This window comes from Pezoporus flaviventris, unplaced genomic scaffold, assembly GCF_033815535.1.
Source record: "Pezoporus flaviventris isolate CSIRO_AGI_PZ_B2104156 unplaced genomic scaffold, CSIRO_AGI_Pfla_v1 ptg000007l, whole genome shotgun sequence".
NCBI lineage: Eukaryota > Metazoa > Chordata > Aves > Psittaciformes > Psittacidae > Pezoporus > Pezoporus flaviventris.
In genome coordinates, this window is record NW_026892555.1 from 84,214,166 (window position 1) to 84,238,650 (window position 24,485).

General features: G+C 39.8%; 1 protein-coding gene across 1 annotated transcript in view; it reads left to right on the forward strand.

The window, feature by feature from the left end:
• The window catches only part of PHLPP1 (PH domain and leucine rich repeat protein phosphatase 1), a 140,371-nt gene that overhangs the window by 94,287 nt on the left and 21,599 nt on the right, over positions 1-24,485 (forward strand). Inside the window, exons 5-10 of the mRNA XM_061449316.1 lie at positions 8,626-8,772; positions 9,641-9,871; positions 11,803-12,005; positions 13,584-13,644; positions 15,461-15,556; positions 19,346-19,501. Of these exons, the coding sequence (XP_061305300.1) occupies positions 8,626-8,772; positions 9,641-9,871; positions 11,803-12,005; positions 13,584-13,644; positions 15,461-15,556; positions 19,346-19,501 (894 nt within the window). The remainder of the gene's footprint in view (positions 1-8,625; positions 8,773-9,640; positions 9,872-11,802; positions 12,006-13,583; positions 13,645-15,460; positions 15,557-19,345; positions 19,502-24,485) is intronic.

The window sequence follows — 24,485 nt, forward strand, 5'->3', positions numbered from 1 at the left end:
CCACTGCTGATGTCCTCCATCCTTCATCCAGCACAGGTGTCATCACCCAGGCAGTGGGTAGCTGGAAGCTGCTGCCACTGTCCCCATTGCTGTGTTAGTGGGAAGGGCTACATGACATGGTAGCTCCTACTGAGGGTTAGGAGGAGCAGTGCCCTGATGGTTACGTTTTTGCCTCCCAACTGCAGCAAAAGCACAAGCCTGGCCCTGGAGTGCTCTCCCAAGCCATGTTGCTTCCTGCCTTAGGAAACACAGTGCCAGCTTCTCCTTAGGGTGGGCAAACTTGAGTTTTACTTGTTCTGGCAAAAAGTCTTGAGCCAGCGTCACTGCTACTGTAAACCTGCTTTTCTGTAGTGAGTAAATACATGAAACCAAGCAAGAAAGGAACCACTCTATCTTTTTGAAATTATTAGTGAATCCCAGTATGAAAGCATGTGTGAAGTAAGGGAAGATCAGTCATTCCTGGGAACACAAGCTGTCATTTGTCTGACTTTTTTCTTTTTTTTTCCTTTTATCTTTTTTTCCTCCTTTTAAAACCAGTTTCATAAAACCATTTTCAGATTTTTGGGGGGTGTTGCTCAAGGTAAAACTTGACTGGATAAACCAAGAGTCTTTTTTTTTTTTTCACTGATGTTCTTTCAAACCCCACTGCAAAGCAAGTACAAAATCTCTGCTGTTCCGATTTGGTACTGTTGGCTTTTATACCAAATTCTGAATTGCTAAATTGTAGCTGCACACAGGGCACAGCACCAGTGAATCAAGCCCAGAAGTATTTAAGGCTCCAAAATAATGCACTTGGATGTTGTGAGCAAAATGCATTGGCATTTACATAGCTATGCTTCCTGGTACAATTTTTGATTAAAATCTGGTTAGCAAGGCAGCCTAGGAAAATTGCTATAAGCAGCTTCTGGTGCCCTAAATAAATCACTTTAGGTGGTAATTTGACAAGTGCTCATGAATGCTGGATTTCAAAACAAGAGGTATGTCAAAGGCAGAGGACAATACCAGCTTTTCAGCTACCCACTGAGTAGACTTAGAAGCAGCTGGCTTATAGTAATGAGATGCTGACATATGCATTAGCTTGGCAAGTACCGTCAGGAATGAGTTGGGGAAAAAACAGGAATTCCAACTTTTGCTTATGCAGTTACTTCTTTCAGTTGTTAACATCATGTTATTAATTGCATTTCTGAATAAAATGTTTAGAACTAAATTGCTGGTGGCATGTAAGAGGTACAGAGCTGTAGATGCACTATTTTTTCCTAGTAACCACATTTTCACTTGCTTTACTGTCCACTCACACTTTGAATTCTATTGCTGTAGATAATTTGCAGCTGTGAACTTGTGTAACTGAACTGTTCAAATAATGAAAAGTTATATAGAGTTACCTGTATTTTTTGCCTACTTACCAGGGAATACACTTTTCATACTAAGTGTAAAATAGGCAGTCTGAAAATTCATCTCTGTTTCAAAAACAAACAAACACCCCACAGGAAATGATGGTACTTGTTCTTCCTCACAGTAGCTTTCCTAAAATTATAGGAAAGGGTGCTGTCCTTTCGGGAAGAGAGGATATTCACCGTTTGAAAGATTGCCCAGCTGTTGCAGTATTAGAAGTGGCTGACATGTCTTGTGATAATACCCCCATTGAGTCAGAATTTACCTTAAAACCCTTTGTGTTTTAGCTCCTGTATACTGGAAATGGAGTGACTGAAGATATGCTTTTGTCTTAAGTTGTCTAAATTTCATTGCTTATACTCTTTAAATGTTGGTTTGTAGATATTTTTATTCCTTTTAAATGTAAAGAGATCCATATGTCCGGTGTGTTCCCAAGCCTCACTTGCCCATTATCTACAATGCAACTTCATGGCTTTTGTTCTGAAATGCAAGCAAGAGTTCAAGCTTACTAGTTTTGCAGAGTACTATTGCTCTAGGTTTGAAGCAAATAAATAAACTGTAGTCTTTATTTACTGTTGCTCTGCTTCACTGGGCTAAGCATGCTTTATATTTATATGTAGTTGTTTCAGTCAGTGCTGTTGGAAAACTGCTGGCATCAAGAATACTGTTTGCTTGTTGATACTGAAAAGTAAGTTTTCAGTATGTGGATTTTTAATATAAGCCTGTTCAGATTAAAAAAAAAAAAAAGGAGAAAGGAGGGATTAATAAGCCACAGAGTTTGTTTTCATAAACAAAATGATGCTTGCCAATTTTATCTGAAGAACAAGGTGTTATTCTGGTTGTGGTTGTTAGTTATTATCAGTGATTATATGGCTTTTTATCTTAAGATCAGTTGGTATTTTTTCTCTCCCAGAGCCTCTTTAGAAATTGAGTGCCTTCTCTGGCATCTCAGCTCACACTCTTCTGGGCTAGTGGCAGTTTCTGGAAGTTAAATCTGTAAGGTATGAGAAGGCCAGAAGACTCAATTGTTGATGTGTTTCTGAAATCCCTTGCTACTTTCAACTGTTGGATAGATGTTTGTATCTGAAACCCCAGAATTTGAGGGGATCCTCAGTCTAAAGCCTCTTTAAAAACCCATTTGGAGGTTCCTCAAGATAAACTCTCCTTACAAACCTGTTGTGCAACAGGTGTATAATTTGGCTCAGAGAATACTGAGGTTCCCAGATAGGAAGGGGGATATTAGCAATTCAGCTGTGTGAACCCAGCAGACAAGCTTGCGATGTAGTTTGGTTCCAGCTTGTCCCTAGAGATTGAGGAGCAGGGAGGGAAATCTCCAGATTGACATTTGGTCTCAAAGTGCCTTGAAGTGCTCCTTGTAATTATTGCTAGTGTATGAAACTGAGGTTAGTGGAGAAATTTGGATGGATGGGTGGATGGATGTGTCAAATGGACATCTTTGCTCTTGCCAGGCCCCACAGACCACTAACAGTAGATGCACTGGCAAAGATAAGAGCTTTCTCCTTTTTGGGGGATGGCTGTTTGGTTGGTTTGTTGGGTTTTGTTTGTTTTTTAGGATGCTCTTCTGGAAAAGAATTTGCTTTTAGATGCACACATTTATTGAAGTTATTTAAGTGAATCCAGCTAACACGAGGAGTGTGCTGCCACAAGGAATGGAGTGCCATTGCATGCTTTGTGGTGTGGGAAGGTGCTGGGAGCTTTCACTCATGCTCATGGTCTCAGGGAGCCTTGGTTTTATAGTCATTTCTTCTCTTTTGCTTGAAGCTGAAGACTGAAGCATAGTTGTCTTAGCATTAGAGCAAGGAGAAGTTGACCTGCTGTTGACAACCAGAGGTCTACTAGAAATGACCTCCTTCCAGTGTTTGCTATATTCTGGTGCTATGTTTATTTTCTAAGTTCTGTAGCCTTGGATTGTTTTTTTCTGGTTTTAATACTAAGAAGACACTCAGAGTACGTTCTTTATGTAACTTCATCACTTTTGTTTTATTCAGCTTGTAAAGACATTGAAGGAAAAGTTTGGTTTTGTATGTGCATCTTTCCAGATCTTCATGACTGGTTGCATTCTACATAGCTCCTGTGTACCTTTCTGAACTCGCCAAGTACCCTCATATGAATACTCAGCAAAAATCAGTGACATTTGATTAAAGAAAAGTAAATTGCAAAATCATGTCACTACAAGTGACTGAGTGGGGAAGGCAGCAAAACCGGTTTAATGCCTGAAACACAATGGATTTTTTTGATTGTTTAAATTGGAGCAGTGCACGCCTTAATAGTGCTAGGAGAAAAATAGATGGCACGGAGAAATATGCTATAAAATAACATTTTTAAAAATAGGGTAGTCTAAAAGTAGAAAATGCAGTTATTAATCAGATTCAGTTTATTGGAACTATTAGGCTAAGTACAGCAGTATCTCTTCCAAATAATGCTTCAGAAGTAGTGAGCATATTTATGGAATTTTGTTATTATCAGCCTACTCTGATTTACTTGTCTACTGCTTTCTGAGATAGCTTCCAAAGCAAGGGTTTTATTTTTATGTATTTAAAAATGGGCTTTAGTTTGGAAGCTCACCCCTATCTAATTTTGTATTAAAACCATAAACTTCCAATATAGAGGAGAATATTTTTTCACTTTTTTCTAGGAATTTTGTTCTTCCTCAGAGGATAGTCTTTCCCCCCTAGTGAACCAGTGTGCTCTAGGTACGTGCAGAAATGGAGAACTGCAAAGTACAGTAATGTGGGTTCAGTTAATTTCCACTTACAGAACATACATTTTATTTCTTCTTGTCTTTATGGTCTTCTTACCAACTATGTAATAGGATAAAAGCTTTATTGATGTCTTAAGTTTGGAGGTAGTGTGAAGAATTTGACTTAACATCTTTGATTATTTGTGTATTTTGAAAAATAACTGTCTCGGTTTAAGGTTATTCCTTTTTGTGCAGTGCAGTCTGTTTTCTTCTTTCTTTTTTTATTTTCCACTCTTCAGTATAATCTAGCAATTAATTTTGGCATATAGACTCAAGTCTGTATGCCAGAATTGTTTTGCCTTTTATAGTTTTAAATGCACGTAGAGGGGAGAAATACCAGGATGACTGTTCCTGGTGTGTTGGCGTTAAGGGTAGCAAAGATAACAAAACTGCATCTATCAGTCTGCTTTTTCCTTTCTCTCCTCCTCCCCTTGAGGTTTAAAAAAGAAAGGAACAAAATTATGTTCTCATTTATTCGTTCATGTAATGGAGAAATTGATAATTAATGGGTTTACATGGAAATTCTCTTCATGATTAAGTTGTTGGCCAAAGTAGCAGGCTTTCATGAAGATGGCAAGTTGTAGTTGAGTTCCGGAGCTCATCACAATGCTGCTAGGCAAGTGATCTGCTCAGAAATGGCACTGAAGCTGAGGGGCAGTTGTGCTCCTGCTTGAAATGGTGTTCAACTGCAACCATAGCAGAGTCATGAGGAAGCCCAAATAGGGGAAAGAGTATTGGGCAAGTGATTGTTTTCTTTAAACTGAGTCCTTTATTAAGCCATGTCATCTGTTTTGGGTGTAGTAAAATACTGCTTTTTAATTGCTTTTGGTAAGAGTAGGGCATGAAGGGCTTTATCAGGCATGTCTGTAGCCGCATTTCAATGATGGTGTATGGCCAATTCGAATATCCTGTTCACCCCACTCCAGCCGTAGTGGAACGCAAATGCTGTCCTGTGTAATGGAAATTCCTGTGCTGTGCACATCGGGCAGATCTGAATTTGAAATTAGCATGTCAGATCATTGCTTTGCTGTGATGCAGACTTCTCGTTAGTCCCTCTCCTCATTTTGTGTATGTCAGACGAAAGCCACTCTTGATATGGCAGCTTCAGGATTAATTGAGCATTTTTGGCTCAGTTATGGCAATTAGTGTTCAGTCATATTGCATATTGAAACCCAAGGGTTGACGTGGCAACATTTTGCTCTAGCTTAAAGTAGGACTATTTTTAGCCAGAGAAGTGAGTGTTCATATATTGGTCATTACAATAGAAAGCTTAGTAAGCTAACTGAATGTAGTGTGTTGAGAGATACTGTTCTTCAGGTTGACTTTTTTAACGAAGTCTAGAACCCCAGAGAAGGACGGAGAAGAGGAAGGAAAGCATATGTACAGATTCAGTATGAGGTTATTACACTGTCATGCCTCAAACAAGCAATGTTGTGCCTTTTCTTTCTAGCAATGCCATGGGGACAGCATCAGTCTACCGTGCTTTTGGTAGAAGTAAAGAATTGGGTGGGAGAAAACAGCAAAGATGTTGCTTGGTAAAATCGGTTGTAAGCCCAACACTGCAAACTGAGCAGCAACAAAAAACTTGAGTCTGTAAAATACTTCTGCCTTATTTATGTTGATGTTACAAGTGGTACTGACTGTAAATCTATCTAGATATAAGAAGCAATATAAACAATTCAGCATTTTAAATATGCAGCATGGCAGTGCTCAGTAAAGGAAGTTCACCGACCCATTTGTGATGTGGATAGTGGGGAGTGGCCAAAGATGAGAGGTAGACTTAGACTTTAAGCAAATGCCTGCTTGTTTGGCTTAGTAATGTTCTCTACTAGCATTTTGTAAATGAGCACGTTTACAAAGGAGGAAGAAAATATATGTTTCCTGCCAGTTGACTTAAATTAATCTCTTAACTTGAATTAACTTGAATCTCTTAACGGTATCTATCTTTCAGCTTGTCTTTAAATGCAATTAAACAACAAACGCTCCTTTCTGGATTATTTGACATAGATTTATGTGTGCATTTTCAGCTTCTGTATGAGTATATCCACTGGAAATATATGAGTATACCCACTGGATGTACTATTACGCATCCTCCATTACATGCTATGTACCCCTGTTAACCAGTTTCTGTCTTTAGTAATTAGATTTACTCACAGAAGACCCTTAATATGCACTCATTAAAACATATGTTAGGGTGGTAGAAATGTGATCCAGATAATTTGGGGGGGTGGGGTGGTGTGTGGTGATTCTCCCCCCTCCCTTGGTTTTGACCTAGGACAGTTATAGACCCCATGTTTCAGTCCTCTTTCCTCTGTGTATTAGCTTGATCTGCTGTAATTTTATCTCAAGGTTGTATTTGCAGTCTTCTAGTAGATTGTAATTTTCACTTCTTAATTTTTTTTATGTGAACATTGGAATGGTTGCATATTGATGTTTCTCCAGCAGTTTAGTTATTTGATTTAATCTTTCTATCTTCACCACTGTTTTTGCACTTACCTAAATACTGGGGGGGGGGGAGTAACTTCTAAAGGCCCTGGAAGTCTGGTCCTGAGAGCACTCTTGTTTGTACTAGCAGTTGACTTTGAGGAAGATTTGTTGAGCAGTTGACTGCTCAAAGTTGACTTTGAACAGTTGATTTTGAGGGACAGCTGTTCCACCACAGAATCACCCTGCATTTCAGAGCATTATATCTACGGTATAAATCTACAATTATCTTCAGGATAAATGCAGGATTGTGCTTTTGAGTTCTAGGTTCAAGATTTTTAAGTCATTTGTCTCTTTTTTTTTTCTGGCTAGCAGCCCTCGTTAACATCAGCTAGCTTACCCTAGCTCCTTTTTATTTCACGATTCTCCCTCTAGAGATGCGTTAGTCGTTGTTTCTGCATAGTAGTGTTTTTTCCCTGCAGCAGTAATTTGATTGCAAGATTTCATTTAGTCTCCACTAACTCTGTTCCAGACTTCTTCTGCCTCAAGCATGGCACAGTGTGTTCAAAATCTTTGTTCATAACTTTGGCATGATTTTGCCTTTTTTTTTTTTCTGCCACCTTTGCACCAAAATACCAGTAAGAGAGCACAGTATTGCCTTGCTTGCTGCAAGCCTCTGTATACATAAAGTGTGCTCACAGTCTGTCTTCTGTGGCAAAATCCATACTTTACTTACAACCCCCATTGAAATATGACACAAAGGTGCTACTTATATTTTCATGTTGAGTGAGTGACATGAGTTAGATTTAGGCAATAATAAAGGTGCGTGCCTGTTGATTGCAGTACCTGGTAAGGACTTTTAAGAGCTTTTCAGTGTTAAAACTCTTTAACCTTTTAATGGTTGTTGCATTTTCTGTCCATGTTTTATGGTCAGGGGAGGGCAAATTGTTTTGAGGTAAGAATGTGCCGGGCTAGTGCAAAGGCTATGTATGGATGCACTGGCACATGCTGCCAGGTATTACTTTCACGTGAAACAGCAGCATTCATAGGTGCAGTTTTGCTTCCATCACCTTGTTATATAAAAACCTGCTCTCACAAATAAAGGACTTGAGCATTAACAAAGGGAAAATGAAGTCTAAATAAAAAGCCAGAAAAGAAACCTCCTCCCATCTATCGGAATCTGATGGAGATCTTTTCATTCATCCTTTTACTTGCCTTTAGGCATACCTCCCAGTGGTTGTTAGGCAACGATAATAATGTTGCTGAATATGCAGGCTGACTAATTGGATTGTCCCCTTCTTAGGTTTTTTTGTTCAAATGGTCTTGGTCATCTTTACTGAGGCACGCACGTGCAAGTTGCTTCATTTGCTGATGTGATAAACCAAGGGGCTTTTAAGAGCACCATGACATGGCAAGGACAGAATTATGAAATCTGTGTGAGCTGTAACATTGTGCTTAATCAAGAGCTGAAGAATTTGCCTCTGTCAGTACAAAAGTTTTGCTAAATTCTGCTTTAGTTCATCACATTTCCTGGCTGTATTCAAACCAGGCTGTTCTAAGAAGAATTTCTGGTTGAAAGGCAGTATCTACTCACATAAATGGAGCTGAGCTGCACCACAAAATTTGTTGTTCAGAATTTCCTGCACCTTGTAACCAGTGTCAGTAGGGTAGTCTTACTAGCAAGAAATGTGTTCAGAAAATTAATAATGCTTTATTACGGGATGAGATGCCGCAAAAGAAACTATATATCAATAAGGATGGCAAGGGTTTGGTTCTTGGTTACACTCACAGGAAATGCATTTAATGTGTTGTTCAGGGTGGCCTGTTTCTCTATGCCAGCCTGATGTGGGTGAACTCTTGCTACTGGTGTTGAACTTGAGTGTCTAATAGTTTCCTTGATTGTTCTGAGTACATAAACTAAAAATGCATGGGACTTGCATTTACATAACGAATCTTACCTGTATTAATTATTGCAAGGTAACTTGGGGTGGTTTATGCTCCACTTATTTGTCTTCTCTTTTTTTTTATTTTTTCTTATCTTACTGTAGATTCACCAAGTTGAAGAGCCTTAACCTTTCCAATAATAATTTAGGAGACTTCCCACTGGCAGTCTGCAGCATTCCAACCCTGACTGAGCTCAATGTGTCCTGCAATGCCCTCAGAAGTGTTCCAGCAGTTGTAGGCGAGATGCACAAGCAAGTACTTTATTAAAACTTAATGTAGACAGCCTGATAATAAAGGCAACAAGCAGTTTCATGATACTCTGTACACAATCTTTCTATGAGAAACAGTTTGAACTTACTGGGTTTTGTTAGAGCAGATTGGCTTGTAGATCTGTATGGAAGCAGTTGTGAGCTGTGGATGGATGGGAAGCACACTTTGTGTGTCAAAGCTCTTCCACTCCCCAGCATTTGGCATAAGGGTCACCTACTTGGTGAAGAAAATCCTTAAAACTCCTTGCTTATCTGCTTCAGTGGTCACAGAAGTTGCAGTTCTGGAGTTCCTTCCAGTACCTAAAGGGGGCCTAGAAGAAAGCTGGAGGGGGACTTTTTATAAGAGTAAGTAATGGTAGGCCAATTTTCATTTTAAACTGAAAGAGGATAGATTTAGATTAGATAAAAGGATTTATGAAGACGGTGAGGCACTGGTGCAGATTCCCCCCAAAAGCTATGGCTGCCCCATCCCTGGCAGTGTTCAAGGCCAGGTTGGACTGGGCTTGGAGCAACGTGGTCCAGTGGAAGGTGTCCCTGCCTATGGCAGGGGGTTGTAACTAGGTGATCTTTAAAGTTCCTTCCAACCCAAACCATTCTATGATCCTGTGTTTGAAGATAAAGGTGTCTTAATGCAGCCCACGTAATAGTTGCCAAGGCTTTTTAATTATTTGGTCTATATCTTCTGTAGCAGATGTTAAAGTGTTATTCCTTAAAAATTTTCTTTCTTCTGCCCTTTTGTATATTTTTGTCACACTAACTTCAGCAGATTTGTGTATTCATAGGAAGGAAATGTGATTTATCAGGTCACTCACTTGCTTCACTCTCCCTTCTTCTCCCCTGTTTTTGATAGCTTGCAGACATTTTTGCTAGATGGCAACTTTCTCCAGTCCCTTCCTGATGAGCTGGAGCATATGCGTCAGCTCAGCTATGTGAGTCTGTCCTTCAATGAGTTCACCGACATTCCAGGGGTGCTGGAGAAGCTGACTGCCATGGATAAGCTCTGTATGTCAGGAAACTGCATGGATACCCTGAACCTACAGGTGTTAAAAAGGATGCCTCATATTAAACATGTGGATCTAAGGTAGGTATTTGGAAAAGGGGAAGAATAAGTGGATGTCAGTCGGTATTGAAACATTTTCTCCTTGGCTGGCAGAATAGCCCCTGGGTGTGGATCTCTTGTGTTAGTCCATGGGACTGTGTTTCTGGTGATACTATGTAACTGACAGCACTTGCTATCAGCACTCTTCTTTAATGATAAGGTAATATTTAGGGGGATCAATAGACAGGAAAATAAAATTAATATTTAGTATTAATTAATATTAAATTAATATTTATACTGAAAGATCAAGACCGCATAAGACACTGGTGATTTCTGCAGTTCTTGTTGCTGCAGTGTTAATATAATGTAAATGATAATCCCTGACCTAAAAAGCCTTTGTCTGAAATGTTACAGATGCATGAGATGAAGGAAAGGACAGTGAAGGTTGAAGGAAAAAAAATATAGATACTTTAATATTTCTTGGTATGCTAAGAAGTCTAGTCCACCATGGGTAATGTTATTTTATTGACTCCCTCACAGAGCCTAAACAGATCTTTACTACAGACGGCTCTGATATGAGGTGGTTCTTTATTCATACGGTCTTCTGCAATCAGCTGAGCAAGGCGCAGTTCAGAGCCTGGTCCATGAGGTCGAAATAGTTATGAATTTTGGAACTATTTAAGCTGTTCAGGCAAATATTTAATGTATTGTACTGCTATGTAGCTGTCAGACTTGGTCATCAAGGAAGGGGCAGTGTAAGTTAAGAAAACTGCTAAAATGGATGAATTCTGAAACGTTTATGGTGGGTTAAAACATGCCTGTGTGTTTATAAATGCTAAAGGCAAATAAAGTGGATTCAGAGTAGGGATGCTGTGGCTGAGCTCCAGCAGTGTGGCCTTGAGTTACAGCTGTGCAGTTTCAGCCCTCTCATTGTCTGCTGAGCAGTGGAGAGTGGTTCTTGGTAACACTGCCTGGAATAGTAAACATCAGCGGTGTTCATAAACTCTACTTGCTGCACAGTGAAGGGCTTTGCTTAAGGAAGGAAGCAGTGTTTGTAAATTGAAAATGGAAAAAGTAGGCTGTGGCACTACAGGGGAAATAGTACCCATTTTCTTTTACCTGGAAAATGTTACACAAAGGGAAACTCTTTGAAAGCAAGAGCAACAGTAGAACTGTAGATATTTACCCTTCTCCTCACTAGGGAGGCTTAACGGGCCAGGAGAAGTTACTATACTGATTTTAGTCAGAGCTGGGAATTTGAAACTGAACACTTTGGAGTGCTCTGCAGTCTCAAACATTGCAGGGTTATAGATAATATCATTCAGTTGAAACTTCTGCAGAAGTTGCTGAGTATTGGCAATGTCAGTACACTGCAGTGAAGATGTGATAAAACCTGTTCTCTTTATTTGACAGGCCCACTTGTCTTGGGTTTTTGCTTTGTTTTCTTTCTGCGCCCATTTTCAGGTCTCTGAATTTGCTTGCTGCAGAACATGGTGATGCGGGAGGCAAATATATGGGAATTCATAAATCTCGATTTGGCCTTTCAGTAAGGCAAGAGACTGCGATATCTGTAGGTTACTCGTATCTGCCAGGCTGTTCTAGCAGATAGTCCAGCAGGAACTGTAGAGATTTTGTTATTTTCCAAACTATTGGGCACAAATAACAGCCAGTTCGTCTTTTTATAGACACAATAATAGTAATACACCACCTTGCAGAGCTTTTTATCAGTAGTTTTCAAAGTACTTTAGAAAGGAACTTGGTGTCATCATTCCTTTGTCATGATGAATAAAATGAGTGGATCCATCCTGCTTTTAAAGTACCATAACAAAGGGGGAAATATTTAAATCAACCTTGGTGATGAACCTGGAGGCATGCTAGTTTAATCCCATGCAGCTCCATATAAAGTGAGCATTGGTTTGTCAGCAGGAGCCTGCCATGCAACTAACTTCATCTCCTTTTTTTTTGTCTGCAAGATTGAATTCAATTAGGAGATTGGAGGCTGGTGAAGTTGATTTTCTGCATCATGTGACCCAACTGGATCTCAGAGACAACAAACTTGGGGAGCTGGATGCAACAGTTTTTAACAACGTCGAAGTGTTACACTGTGAACGAAATCAACTGGTAACCCTCAAAATCAGTGGATATTTTCTCAAAGCACTGTACGCTTCCTCAAATGGTAAGTGCATTTTCAGGGCAGCTCTGGTGTTATTATCTGACTTCTGGATTTGTATCTGGTTGTCTGTAGAATGCTCCCGGTGTAATCAGGAGGAATTGGGAGGCTCTGGACATGACGCTTGGATAAAAGGGTTTCACATGTGCTGTGTCATTTCTGACTTTCAGAAATGACTTTCAAATAACACTGAGCTACTGATTTGGAGGTCTGAAAACTGTGAAAAAGCATGTGGGCTGAAATTCCTGTCTGTATCAGCCAGGAGGGGTCTTGAAGTTGTCAATCTTTGTGTTTTATTAATATGTTGCTTTACTAAGGTAAATAAAGAATTTATTGCTTCTCCCTGGAGTTGAGAATTTTTGAAGAAGTAACCATTTGTGAGACAAGCTAAAACAATTTATATTTTTGCTATTGCCTCTAGATTCTTACTCTGGCCAGACAGCTACAAAAGCTGAGTAACTTCATTTGTATTTTATAATAAAAGTAATGCAGGCTTTTCCAGTTGAATAACTTGTGTTCCATGAATGGGATTTGTTTGATCTGTCTCTGGAAGCTGCTACTACTAAGCTGCTATTACTTAAAAACCTCAGTTTTCACTACCATTATTATTTTTTGGACTAGTTTGGTATGAAATAAACAAAATGCAGGCTCAGAGAGCTGTGAATTTGATGAACACTCTGAACTGCATTTAAAAGGCTGTTGTCTTAATGCTATTCAATCCCGTGCCTTCATTAAGTATTTATGCCAGGATCTTTGTAGCTGAGAGAAGTTAATATAATCTGGGCATGTGCTGTGGAGTTAGGGCTGAGAACCCAAGTCAACTCGTATCTTGCAATCAGCTGCCTATTTGGTCTTGCTATTCCTCCTGGCTGTCCTCTCTTGTCATCCTCAGCCACCTTGTTTTAGTCTCATATTCCAAAGGAATGGATATGCTTCTTACACTTTCACATCAGTGGATTTCCTGTAGGCTGGTTTTGTTTCAACCTTAATGCTAAGCCCTGGCTACCTAAAAACCTTAGGATATGAAATACTCCTAAAGCAACCAAATTATAACATTACTAGGACTAGTTGAGGTGACATGAAAGGACTATACAGCTGCCTGAAACCAGGAAATCCACAGGCATGCCAAGGCCTATGTAATCTGTTGAAAAATATTCTGAATCTTGCCATGACCTGGAGGACCCTGCTGTATTCTGTAGCTTGCTGTTCCAGAGTGGGAAGTCTCCCTTCCTATGCCTGTGCCATTTTCACTGACCAGTGAAAAAAAAGTGGAGCAGGTTTGTGACTGACTGTTCTGGGCAGAGGGTGGCAGAGATGAAGTTACAGCTCTAGGACAAAAAAAAAGAAAAATGAGAATTTGCCACACAACTGTTAAAATCCTCTGGTTTCTCCTCACTGATCAGTTATGCAGTGTGTCCTAGCAAGTACAGCATAATATAGCAGACGTGATCAGACATAATAAAGAACAAAAATTCAGTTCACAAAGGTCCAAATCCTCAGAAGTTTTTTTAGGTTACTGACTTATTCTGAAATCTCTGGGTGTTAGCTGCTTAAAGGAACTTTAATATATTTTTTTTCTCCTAGAACTTGCTCACCTTGATGTGTATCCAGTTCCTAATTGCCTGGCTTATATGGATATTTCTAGGTAAGACTGTGCTTTTTCTTGGACCTGTTAAATATACATCAAATTAGGCTTACGGAAAAATGACAGGCCTTGAGATATAAGAGTGATTTTCAGAGTTAGGATGGGCTTTTTTCTGCTGGGCAGTTCTTGCCTCTTTCCTTTTTATAGAGTTCTTTTTTTTTGGTACTAAAACATGGATTTATAGTTAAAGTTTCCCTAATTTAATGATTTCTTATCTTGTAGAGATATAACATAATGATTCAAATGTGCACCCATGAGAGACATGTGCAGAAGTTCCTTTCTGGATATATGTGACATGTCATAAGCCCAGCAGAGGTGATGGTGTGATAGTTTATTTCTCAGTTCAGCAGCTCCTGGAGCTCATGGTTGTTCTTTGCACTGTGGCTGCTGTAGGAATGTCTGCAGTTCCCATTTGAATGCATCCATAAATCTCACCATAACAAGGGAGATAGGATAAGGAAAGAAATGGTAAAAGGGGTGTTCTAGTTTCTTTTACAAATCAGTAAAATACTTTATACATGTGCTTAATGTCTGTCTTATTTAAGGAATTACTCATCTGCACATTGAAGGGATAATCTCATTAATTAAAAAGTATGCTTAACGCACTCTTAAGCTGTTGAGAGTGATTGTAACAATTAGTGAGTTAACCTGGGCAAGTGGCCATCAACTTCTAAGTTTCATCAACCATGAGTTAGTTATTTGCATTGTGCACCTCAATGTAACATACAGGTGTGACTAAGTGTGGTTTATTGGAAAGCATTCTTTGTAAAGCTATGGTCTCCATTTAGCTGAAAATGAAATAGGTGCAGAATGCATGATTTTGATCACAAACCCCTTTTTGTGCCTCCATTCAGTGATGGCATGCTAACTAAATGGGCAGAGTGTCTTCAGCTTCTTGGCTCACTTGAAATTAGGGAAATCTGAGATCAAAAAGGAAGTTATCTAAGGATAAGAGGGGTTGGGTTGCTATCACCTATTTTGGTTAAAGTCTATTCCATGAATAAACTATAGGATGAAAGTACATGAATGATTATGAACATTGATTTATTTTCATGCTGTGTTAACAGTCCTCTTTCCAAACTTTACGTCTGTGAGTGCCTGGATGTTATTGGATGCCCAGTTTTTCATCTGTGTATGGTACCTCAAGTAGCGATTACATGAATACACATGCACATAATCTCTTCCACGCATTTTGCGCTGCTAGTTTTTGTCTTTATGGCAGGATACATGAGTGCCCCACTGTCCCTAGCTGTGTGTTTTCTGTGCAATATTTGGAAAAACTTGCCTTTAAGAACTTAATTTTCAGAAGGGTTAGTTTTGTGAAGACAAATGCGAGAAAAGGAAAACAACTTCAAAGATACACACACAAAAGGTTTTGCTCTATTCAGTGAGACGGCTGAAGAGTGGTAGAGGGGTTTCAGGGTTGAATTTATGGGGGATTGAAGAGGTGTGTTTGTGTAGGGCGTGAATATTAATATCTTCTGAGGAGTATCTCCATGGAGAGACTTCTTCAGCCTCAGTACTCTTGATATTCTGAATACTTCTTCCCCAGTAATTTGGAAGCAGCTTTTTCCATTTTCTTTGTGGCTGCACATCTAGGGAGATAATAATGCTGTTAGCTTTATTGCCTCCTCACTCGACCTCGCTGCACTGGTAGCACCCTCAGAGAAAGAGGGGTGATAATAGTCTCATAGGAAACATACTATGTAGCAGATTTATTTCCTACAGGTATCTGAGTCTCTCTTTAGGCTGGATTATTAATAGCCTTTACATCTTGATTATCATTTAGTTACACCTCTTTGTTCTTTATTCATAGGAATCACCTGGAAAACCTGCCTGAGTGGGTGTGTGACAGCAGGAAACTGGAAGTGTTGGATGTTGGCCATAATCAGATACGTGAGCTGCCTGCCCGGTGAGTCTTGCAGACCAGTTGTACAATGTGGAACAGGATAAACAATTCAGAAATAATTGCTGATTCAGTGTTTAGCTTGTTCCAGTGACTGTCAGGCTGTTTTATCTTTTGTTTGATTTCATTTTTACCTTGTGAGGTGTCATCATGCCTCAAGCTTCCACCCAGCCTTTCTTCTTTTACTTTCATACAAAGAAGGGAGTGCCTTTGAACTCCATGTGGAAGTTTAGAAGCTGTTCATGTGGCTGTTCAGGCAGGAAACCCTTCATTTTTAATACTGAATATTAAATATTTACAGCCGTATCTTTGCATGACAGAGATCCAGAACTTGTAATTCAGTTTAACTGGAGCCTAGAGACTCCAGTTCACAGTGCTGTTTGAGGGATAAAGGGTTGAGAGGATAAAGCCTCATCAAGCAAGCAAACTCCTGCAAGTAGAGCAGTCATGTTCACTACGAAGATGATCTCTTTTCCAGGAGTCTGAACTTAACATTGATAAATACTAGGAAAGCAAGTGAACAGGAAGGAAAAGAGCGAGTTTAAATAATGAATGGCTTTTATTAAGTTTCTTTTTTATTTTCTATAGAGACCTGTTCCAGGGAGCATACTGGTCAGGTGCTGGTATTGAGAACTTTTAAGTCTCCAGTTTCACTGGAAGAGAGCTGTCAGCTGTCATTCTTGGCTGCTCTGTATGCTTCAAAAGAGATGTTGCAAAAGGAGAACATACTAGGCACAAAGGGAGAAATTATGTGGCGATGTGCAGAGCCACTGAAGACTGTAGACAGCTAGGACGTGATAAGCTGTTACATATTTTCCTTAAAGAGCTGTACAGCACAGAAGAGCATCAGAAACCAAAAAAGGTAGTTTTGTCTGGGTCAGGTGAATGTGCCATATGGTGCAAACCGGCAGTTTTAGTGTCAGAAATGAGGAGAGAATAGATTTCAGAAATGTGGGCAGAAAAGGATGTGAGGATGCTAACATGCAGACTGTTAATCCCTCTTTTTTCACACAAAGTGAAGCTCGAAAGGTGGGGGGCAAAAGTTCATTTGCCTTTCATTTGCACTTTATAACAGCAAGGACTGTCAAGGCACACCGGATATCTTTGGGAGGTGAATGATTAGCTGAAATGATGTACAGTCAACATCCCGCTCGTCTCTCCTGCTATCTTATCATTAACCTCAGGAAATTGCTTATCTTGGGAAGCTCTTCTTTGTAGTATGTGTCTAGATAGCTTAGCTCCTAATAACTCAATTTTAAGGCCTGGTTCAAAACATAGTCTTTGAATGTCTGTAAAACTTTAGGAGAACTTGGGTCAGGATTCAAATGCAAATGTCTCAGGTGTATGGGCCTACTGTTGAGTGTCAGGTAAATACTAATGCCCAGTAAGTGTGTTTATGTGCACTGCCGTGTGCTTTTGCTTCCACACAGAATAGCATTCTGAAAACCTGTGGAGTTGAATGAGCAGGACTCTCCTAGGAGGATGCCTGCAACTCTAACCACAAGTTCAAGCCTTGACTAACAAGCAGTTTCCTCGAAGGCTGAAGGTTGCACCTAATCTAAACAAACTACAGTTGATGCTCTATGCATTTGCCTCTTGAAACAGAAAAACAAGCCTTGAAGACAAAGAGTTGAAGCAGTTGAGATAGAGGACCACGTAGTAATCTTTATCCCAATTAAAGAAATGGGAACAACGTAAACCAGTCTGTAATGCAGTCATTTCTGCTTTAAAAGTACTGAAAAATAACAAAAGGCTACTTCAGCTATGCAGGAGAAATTCAGTGTCATAAAACTGATTTTGTCAGGGATTCCCCAAAGAAAACTGAAATGCTTCAGTTAGGAGCTGACAGAATGACCTTTCTGCTACCAATGAACAGATGTCTGTATGTATTTTTGTTCTTTTTTGTGTGGGTTTTGTTGTTTGTTTTTTTTTAAAATCTGTTTGTATTCAACATTTTGTTGCTTTGAACAGTTGCTTACTAAAGGAATTGGTTGAATGCTTTCACCAAACCATGTTTTCTCAGAAGATGCTGATACTGAGTGACGTGCTTGCCCTCAGAACTTTTAATCCCACCAAAGCTTCCAGTGGGAGTTGGGCAAGTGGGAAAGCTTCCCATAGGGAAGAGCAATCCCAGCATCCTGGTTCCTCATCCAGCTTGAGAACTAGGTGTCCCAGTCTCATCAGGTGCTTGCTTAGTTAAATGTGTGGTTCCGGCTTCTTCAGGCAGCCCAGTTCCTTTGGTGCTTGCGTCACTTGAAAAATAACAGAAAACAAACAAATCTCTAAAGACGTACTTGGTTCTTCTGTATTATTTATAAAATAACTTTTCATGGAAAAGCTAATTGTTAAGGTTTTGGCCATGATTTGAATTTCGCTTGTTTTAAAATGGCACTGCCCCCACCTGCCCAAAAGAAACTCAAAATAGGTAGTGTTTTTTTGGCAACACTGTCAATCAATTCTGTTTTTTGCATAATGCTTGGTGTTGATGATACTGGCCAGTCTTGGTTAGGAAAAGTAATAGAATAAAAAGGCAAATCTGTAACTGAAAGAGATTTTTACAAGTAAAAGTGGAGTGAAACAAAAATGGTGAAACCATGAAACGTAATAGATACACTTATCACGATATGGTTAAGCCTTTTCTCACCCTGTGTTGAGCTCTGGAATGATACAGCTGGCTGTTGACTTGTGTCCATGGTCATAATGCAGATGATCCAGCTAACTGAGATAACTGTTAACACTGGCACACAGATATGGGGATATGACTGTATCTGTCAAGGGGAAAATACTTCCTTGATTATTTTGGCACAATAATCCAATGACCTGATGTATTGTAGGGAAGGGTCAGGGAGGCTCTTTGTGTGTATTTGGGTCATTGTAACAGGGAAGAAGATTTTGCTTTAACGCTGAGTAATTTGAGAGTCTTTGAAGCAGGTCAGCCTGATGCACAGGCTGCCAGATTAAACAGTAAAGTAGTGGCAATGTAAGACAGGTGGCTTAATTTGCTGGAAGTGGTTCCCATTCAAATTTAAGAGTTCCTCTGCCTTTGAGGTCTTTAGGTGCAAATTTTACACTCCATATGACATTGCTTATAGTATGAATTTATTTTTAGTATTTGATCAAAACAGCTGTTTGTTCTTGTCTTTTTACATTGTCCTCTTCTCCCCCAGTCGTGTCCATCCCCCACCCAAAAAAAAAAAAATGGAGCAGGGGGATGGGGCTATAGGTCATCCATCGCTTGTAAAAGCTCAAGAAAGTAAAGCCGATTAGATAAATTTCATTTGCGGTAGAACAGCAAAGGAGGCTTTATGTTAGTCTGGTATTAACAGAAAAGGAAAATTGGGGGTGGGGAATTGCATTGGATTATGAGTCAGCACATGATGAGCACAGCACTGTGGAGCTTGTGGGGTGACTGGTGATTTCACCCACACTCCTTCAGTTCTTCCATTAGCTAGGGGGAATCTCACCCAAAATGTGCAGTTTTATGCAGCCTTTGTTAGCAGTTATGTCCTTTGCTGTCATGTTTCTATATTCATGTTTTATACAGTGCAATGAGATAACCCTTTCTCACTACTTTCACTCATGAATCATCCTTTTCCCTGTTTCTGAACAACCTTTTCAAGAAGTTGGTGGAGAGTGGGAAGATATTCTTGGATCTGTGCGTAATTAATACCATGTCTGCTAATCAGTTGGCTGAATCACTTTCTTGTAGCCAACTGTGATATTGCACTTAAATTCTCAAAGCAACTCTCTGCTTTACGTTTTTCTCATTTTTTTGGTGTTTCTTGTTTCTCTCAGGTTGTTTTACAATAGTAGCTTGCGGAAGCTGCTGGCAGGACATAACATGTTAGGAAGGCTACCAGATCGGCTTGAGCGAACGCAAGTGGAGGTCCTGGACGTGCAACACAACCAGCTTCCTGAACTGCCCTCTAACCTGCTTTTGAAAGCAGACAGGTAAATACATAAAGAAATTTGATCATCGCTTGCATGTGAGGAGTCTGGCTTTCTGTGTTACTTCCTGGCTGAAAGGGTAATCTGAGGTTTCCCTCATTTGAAAGTTGCCAAGACTTGTGTGGTAAGAACAGATGTCGGCCCAACTCACCAAAACGCATTCTTTTTATTCTGGTTTTATTGCCTTATATGGTTGCTTCTTTTTCCCCACCAAGCTCCTGCTGAACACCTACTTCTTGAAATCTAGCTGTAAAGTAAAGCACATGCTATTTTCTACTACATACACTGAGATGGCTTAGTGGCAGTTTCTTTAAATACATATTTCTTGGGCTTGTTTGATGGAGTGTGAAAGCTTTTTTTCCCCTTTCAGTCAGAGGCTAGAACTTATTTATACCTGTCAAACAAAACAAAATCTGTGCATAAGGCTGTCAGAATAACTCAGTTATTCCCCTGTCCTTGCTTTGTGAATTTCTGCTTTTTAAATGTTTGCCACTAATTTAGTTTCTGTCACCACTTGATTTGCTTTCTGGATTCTTATTTTATGCTGGTATTTCTTTAGACTCTTCATAATCTTCTTCCTGGATGTGAATGTATCCTGTAAAGTGGCTGTGATTGAAATACGGGATGTAGCATAGTCTGGGAATGGTGGATGGGCTTGCCCTGCTTGTCAGTGTTCTTTGAAGCCCTGTGCTTCCACATACAGTCATGGGATTTCTGAGTGCTCAACCCATACATAACAGACAGTGAGACCGAGTACTATGGGGTTTTATTTTGGATCCTAACTGTGACGAAAAGAATGTATAGTTCCTGAATTTTTGAGAAGTGGAGAAGCAAAAGTAGTGGTGATCTCACTGTCACAGCTCCTCTCACAGTTAAGGGTATTGCAAAACCCCTAGTTTTATACTGTTGTTCATTCTGTCATAAACCTCTGGTTAAATTTTCTGGGATGCACAGTGTTGGGAGTTGGAGAATTAGGTTGGTGGTTGAGATGGTTTCTAAATAAGCTCTTAACTTGACTTGAGCAGTAATGTTCTGAGGAATTTGTAATTTAGGTTAAAAGATATCTTTCAAAAGGGTTAGGGTTACTAAGACAGGGTTTGTGTTCTGGAAACCGATACGATGTTTCAGCCTTGATTTGCTTTAAAGAACCTTTAGAATATTTTTCTACTTTGATTATTTTTTATTTTAACCACACTAATGCATTGCCTGTCCACATTCAAGTCTGCGTAGAGTACCACCTTTAGAGTAAATTAATTATCAGCCGATTTATTCTGATGTTAATTTGCTGTTTTAGTTGAGACTTTACATTAAAGTGCAGTCAAAGCACTAAAACTTAGCATAGTTACTACTGTAATAATTGCAATTATCTGGCACATTTCTAAGTGGTGAAATTCATAGCCTGTTCATGTGGCAAGAATGTTTCTCAGCAGCAGCTCTGATAGTCTTGTGGATGACTTTTCAATCTATTGTACATTAAAGATTGTATGAACTTCAGAAGTGAAACCTTGTAAAAAGCTTTTTTTATAGGAAGTTGCAAAATTAGGCCAAAAAAATGCTATTTACAGGTCCCAGGTTGAAACTCCCATCTATGTACTTGGAAAGGAAAGAAGCCCTTAAGTAAGTTTCAGAAAGCTGCTGACATCTTTGAAAGCAAAGAGAGAAGTAAGTTTTGTAAAAATTCCACAAAAATCAGATTGTAGGTCTAGGATGTAGTTTAGTGCAATTTTGGCAATGAGAGAGAACCTGAATTGTTTTCCACTGCAGCTCATTTCTGTATCGGCATGAGTGTGGCCAGCAGGACCAGGGAAGTAATCCCCTATACCTCAGCACTGGTGAGGCTGCACCTCGAATACTGTGTTCAGTTCTGGGCCACTCATTACATGAGACATACTGAGATGCTGGAGTGGGTCCAGAGAAGGGCAATGAAGCTGGTGAAGGGTCCAGAGCACAAGTCTGATGAGGTTTGACTGAGGGAACTGGGGTTGTTTAGTCTGGAGAAGAGAAGGCTCAGGGGGACCTTATCACTCTGCAACTACCTGAGAGGAGGATGCAGTGAGGAGGTGTCTGGTCTCTTTTCCCAAGTGACAAGCCATAGGTCATGAGGTGAGGTAATGGCCTTAAGTTGCACCAGGGAAGGTTTGGATTGGATATTTGGAAATTTTTTTTCACCTAAAAGGTGCTCAGGCATTGGAACAGGCTGCCCAGGGAAGTCGTGGAATCACCTTCTTTGGAAATGCTTAAAAGCCATATAGATGTCCTTAGTGACATGGTGTAGTGGTAGACTTGGCAGTCCTGGTGTAATGGTTGGATTTTATGATCTTAAAGGTCTTTTCCAATCTAGTTGATTATCTGATTCATCTTTTTAAACTGAGCTACAAAGCTGTATACAGCTTTCTTTTCTTTTTGTGTGATGCAAAAACAGGAACAGGCTAAAGCCAGGACTGGGGGTAGATTTCCAAAAGTTTGCTAAAATTGTGCTGCTAAGAACTGGAGTTAAAAAAAATATACTGAATAACAGTATAAATGTCTGATTCAGGCTAGGGGATTTTTTCCCCTCTGCAGCTTTGATGTTGTGCGGCTTTTGAGCAGTACAGGGCAAATGTTTTCAGTCTTCTATGAATGCTAGCAGTGTCATGTACTGTCACAGGAGATGGGCAGAGCTTACCCATTCTGGCATCTTAGGAGCATTGCAGCCTCCCTCGCTTGTGATGATAATAGAAGCAATTGGCTTAGGTGGACTTTTCCTCCTTGTTTCCTACCCCTTTACTGTCTTGGCTTGCAAATGGCTTGTCCATGCTGGTGCTTCTGTGACTGCGGCCAAAGGGGTAACTGGGAAGGAAAACAAGATTAGTGCACAATGTCAGAGTTTTAAGTTTGGAATTTCCTACAGGAAACGTCTTTAGTTTTGTTTTGTTTTCCAGTGTTTGCTTCTGTCAGCAGAAATGGGTCTGGGCCAGGGAAAGGTGTTCAGAGGGTTTGTTTTGATTTAAAAAGGTAAAATGCTTCTCATCTCCTAGCATTCCCTGGGAAGCACAATCTGTACTGCCAGACGTGCCAAGAGAACTCAGTTTCCTGAGTGGTCTGCCATGGTCTCTACCCAGTGTGTGATGTTGGACAAATCGCCTTACAGAGCCTTTATCTCTCCATAAAATTATTTACCTTCTGCAGCCTTGAAAAAAAAATTTTTTTTTTAAAAGATGTTCAGGTCTTCTGTGCTACTGACAGATGAGAGATCTGTCTGGATATGGAGTCTCATGTGAATTATAAACTTTCTCCTTCTCAGTTCTGAATATCTGACAAAGTGGGTGTTTTGTGCATTGGGTGAACTTCAGCACAAGCACTGTTGGGCTTTGACATCTAGAACATCTGAGGAAGGGAGGGAAATCTCTGCATTGGTGCACAGAGACAGTATCACTTTCACCCCAGGAAAATGAAAAATACTGAAAAACTTCTTTTCATAGTAGAAGTAATAAACATTACTTTTCTGCCTTAAACCTTCAAAAAGCAATGGAAAGGTGTGATTCTCTGCTGAAGAGTATAATTTAGGGATACTTTGTTGGTCTGATTTTAGATTAATTTTCTGTTTTAAAGAATTAATTAAGGAGAGCTTGAGGACCACCCTCTGAAATGTTTCTCTGACCAAGACAGAACTTGGTTCTGTTTATTGCACTGAAAGTATGCACATCTTGATCATGTTAGCAAGGATTTCTCTTGTAGGGTGGGGATTTTCTTGGCAAGATGAGCGCCACAGAGGCAGCCAGATAATCTCTTCAATTCTCATTACCAGATGCTGTAAAAACAGAGAATTCATGCAAGTGCCGTGGCTTATGGAGAAAACTCCCAGGCTGAGTCCTGAACCTCTTTTTCACGCACCTGCATTCCTGCAGCCTTCCATTTCTGTCCACATCTTCATCTGTTCTGATGCCTTTCCTGCTTTGTCCGATTCTTGTACAGACTTTTTTACTGCTTTCCTTGACCAGTTTGCAGCAAACTGCCATTTAATGGCATGAAAATTGTGCAAATGCTTTGTGGATAAGACGAGCAAGCATTCAAAAGCTTTAGCTAGCTATGGATGAAAAGCAGTGGCAGTGGTGAGGGAGGTTTAAAAATGGAGACACAGTGGTGAAGTGTGACGATTTCCCTCTTGCCTAAGCTTCCTTTCCAGTTAGTATGAGTATTTTCAGTATAAACCCTTAAACAGCCATCAGACTATTTAAACCAGTTGTGTGGTGAAGACCTAGCTGTGATGTGCACAGCTTAAACCTTGGGTTTTGTTCTGTAGCATCTGGTGGTGGCTAAAACAGTGTCAGCTATTTGCCTGTCTGGACTCTCCTCTGCATGAATCTTGTTTTCAGCTTTCTTCAGCTGTTCTTATCTGTTCTGATTCTCTGTTTATTTGGTTGTTTTGATTTGATTTAATTTGTTTGGGGTTTGTTTTGGGTTTTTTTGCTGGTGTTCTGGAAGGTGACCCAGTTAAACTTGCTCGTTTGATATTTGCCGTTTCCACCCTCGGTGGCTGCTTCTTTTTGATGAAAGTATTCAGTCCTATTGTGCATGCAGGAAAAGTGAGGGAGGAAACAAAGTCAAATGAACGCAGGGAGTTATCTGAGTGTTTGGTGCACATACTTTCACTGCAGAAATGCTCAGCTGCATTTGTTTCTTTGCTGGTAACTTAGGTTTTGCAAGCAGATATACTAGAAACTGGGGAAATCCCAGTTAATGAAACAGCTAAAGATAGGTTAGAAAGTAAGAGCTGAGGAGACAGCAGCAATTAAATGTGGTTTTTTGGCAGTCCATCAACAGGAAGGGGATTCACTTGAATGTTTCCATCCTTTCTTACTTTTTTTTTAGGAGAAGAAATACCCTCTTTTGCAAGGCTGGCAAAACTGCTTTTGTTTTTTCTCTTTCTTTCCCCCCAGAACACACTTAGCTTACAGGATCCTTCCTCACACACCTGCTACCACAATTATAAATTATTTTAGGATTA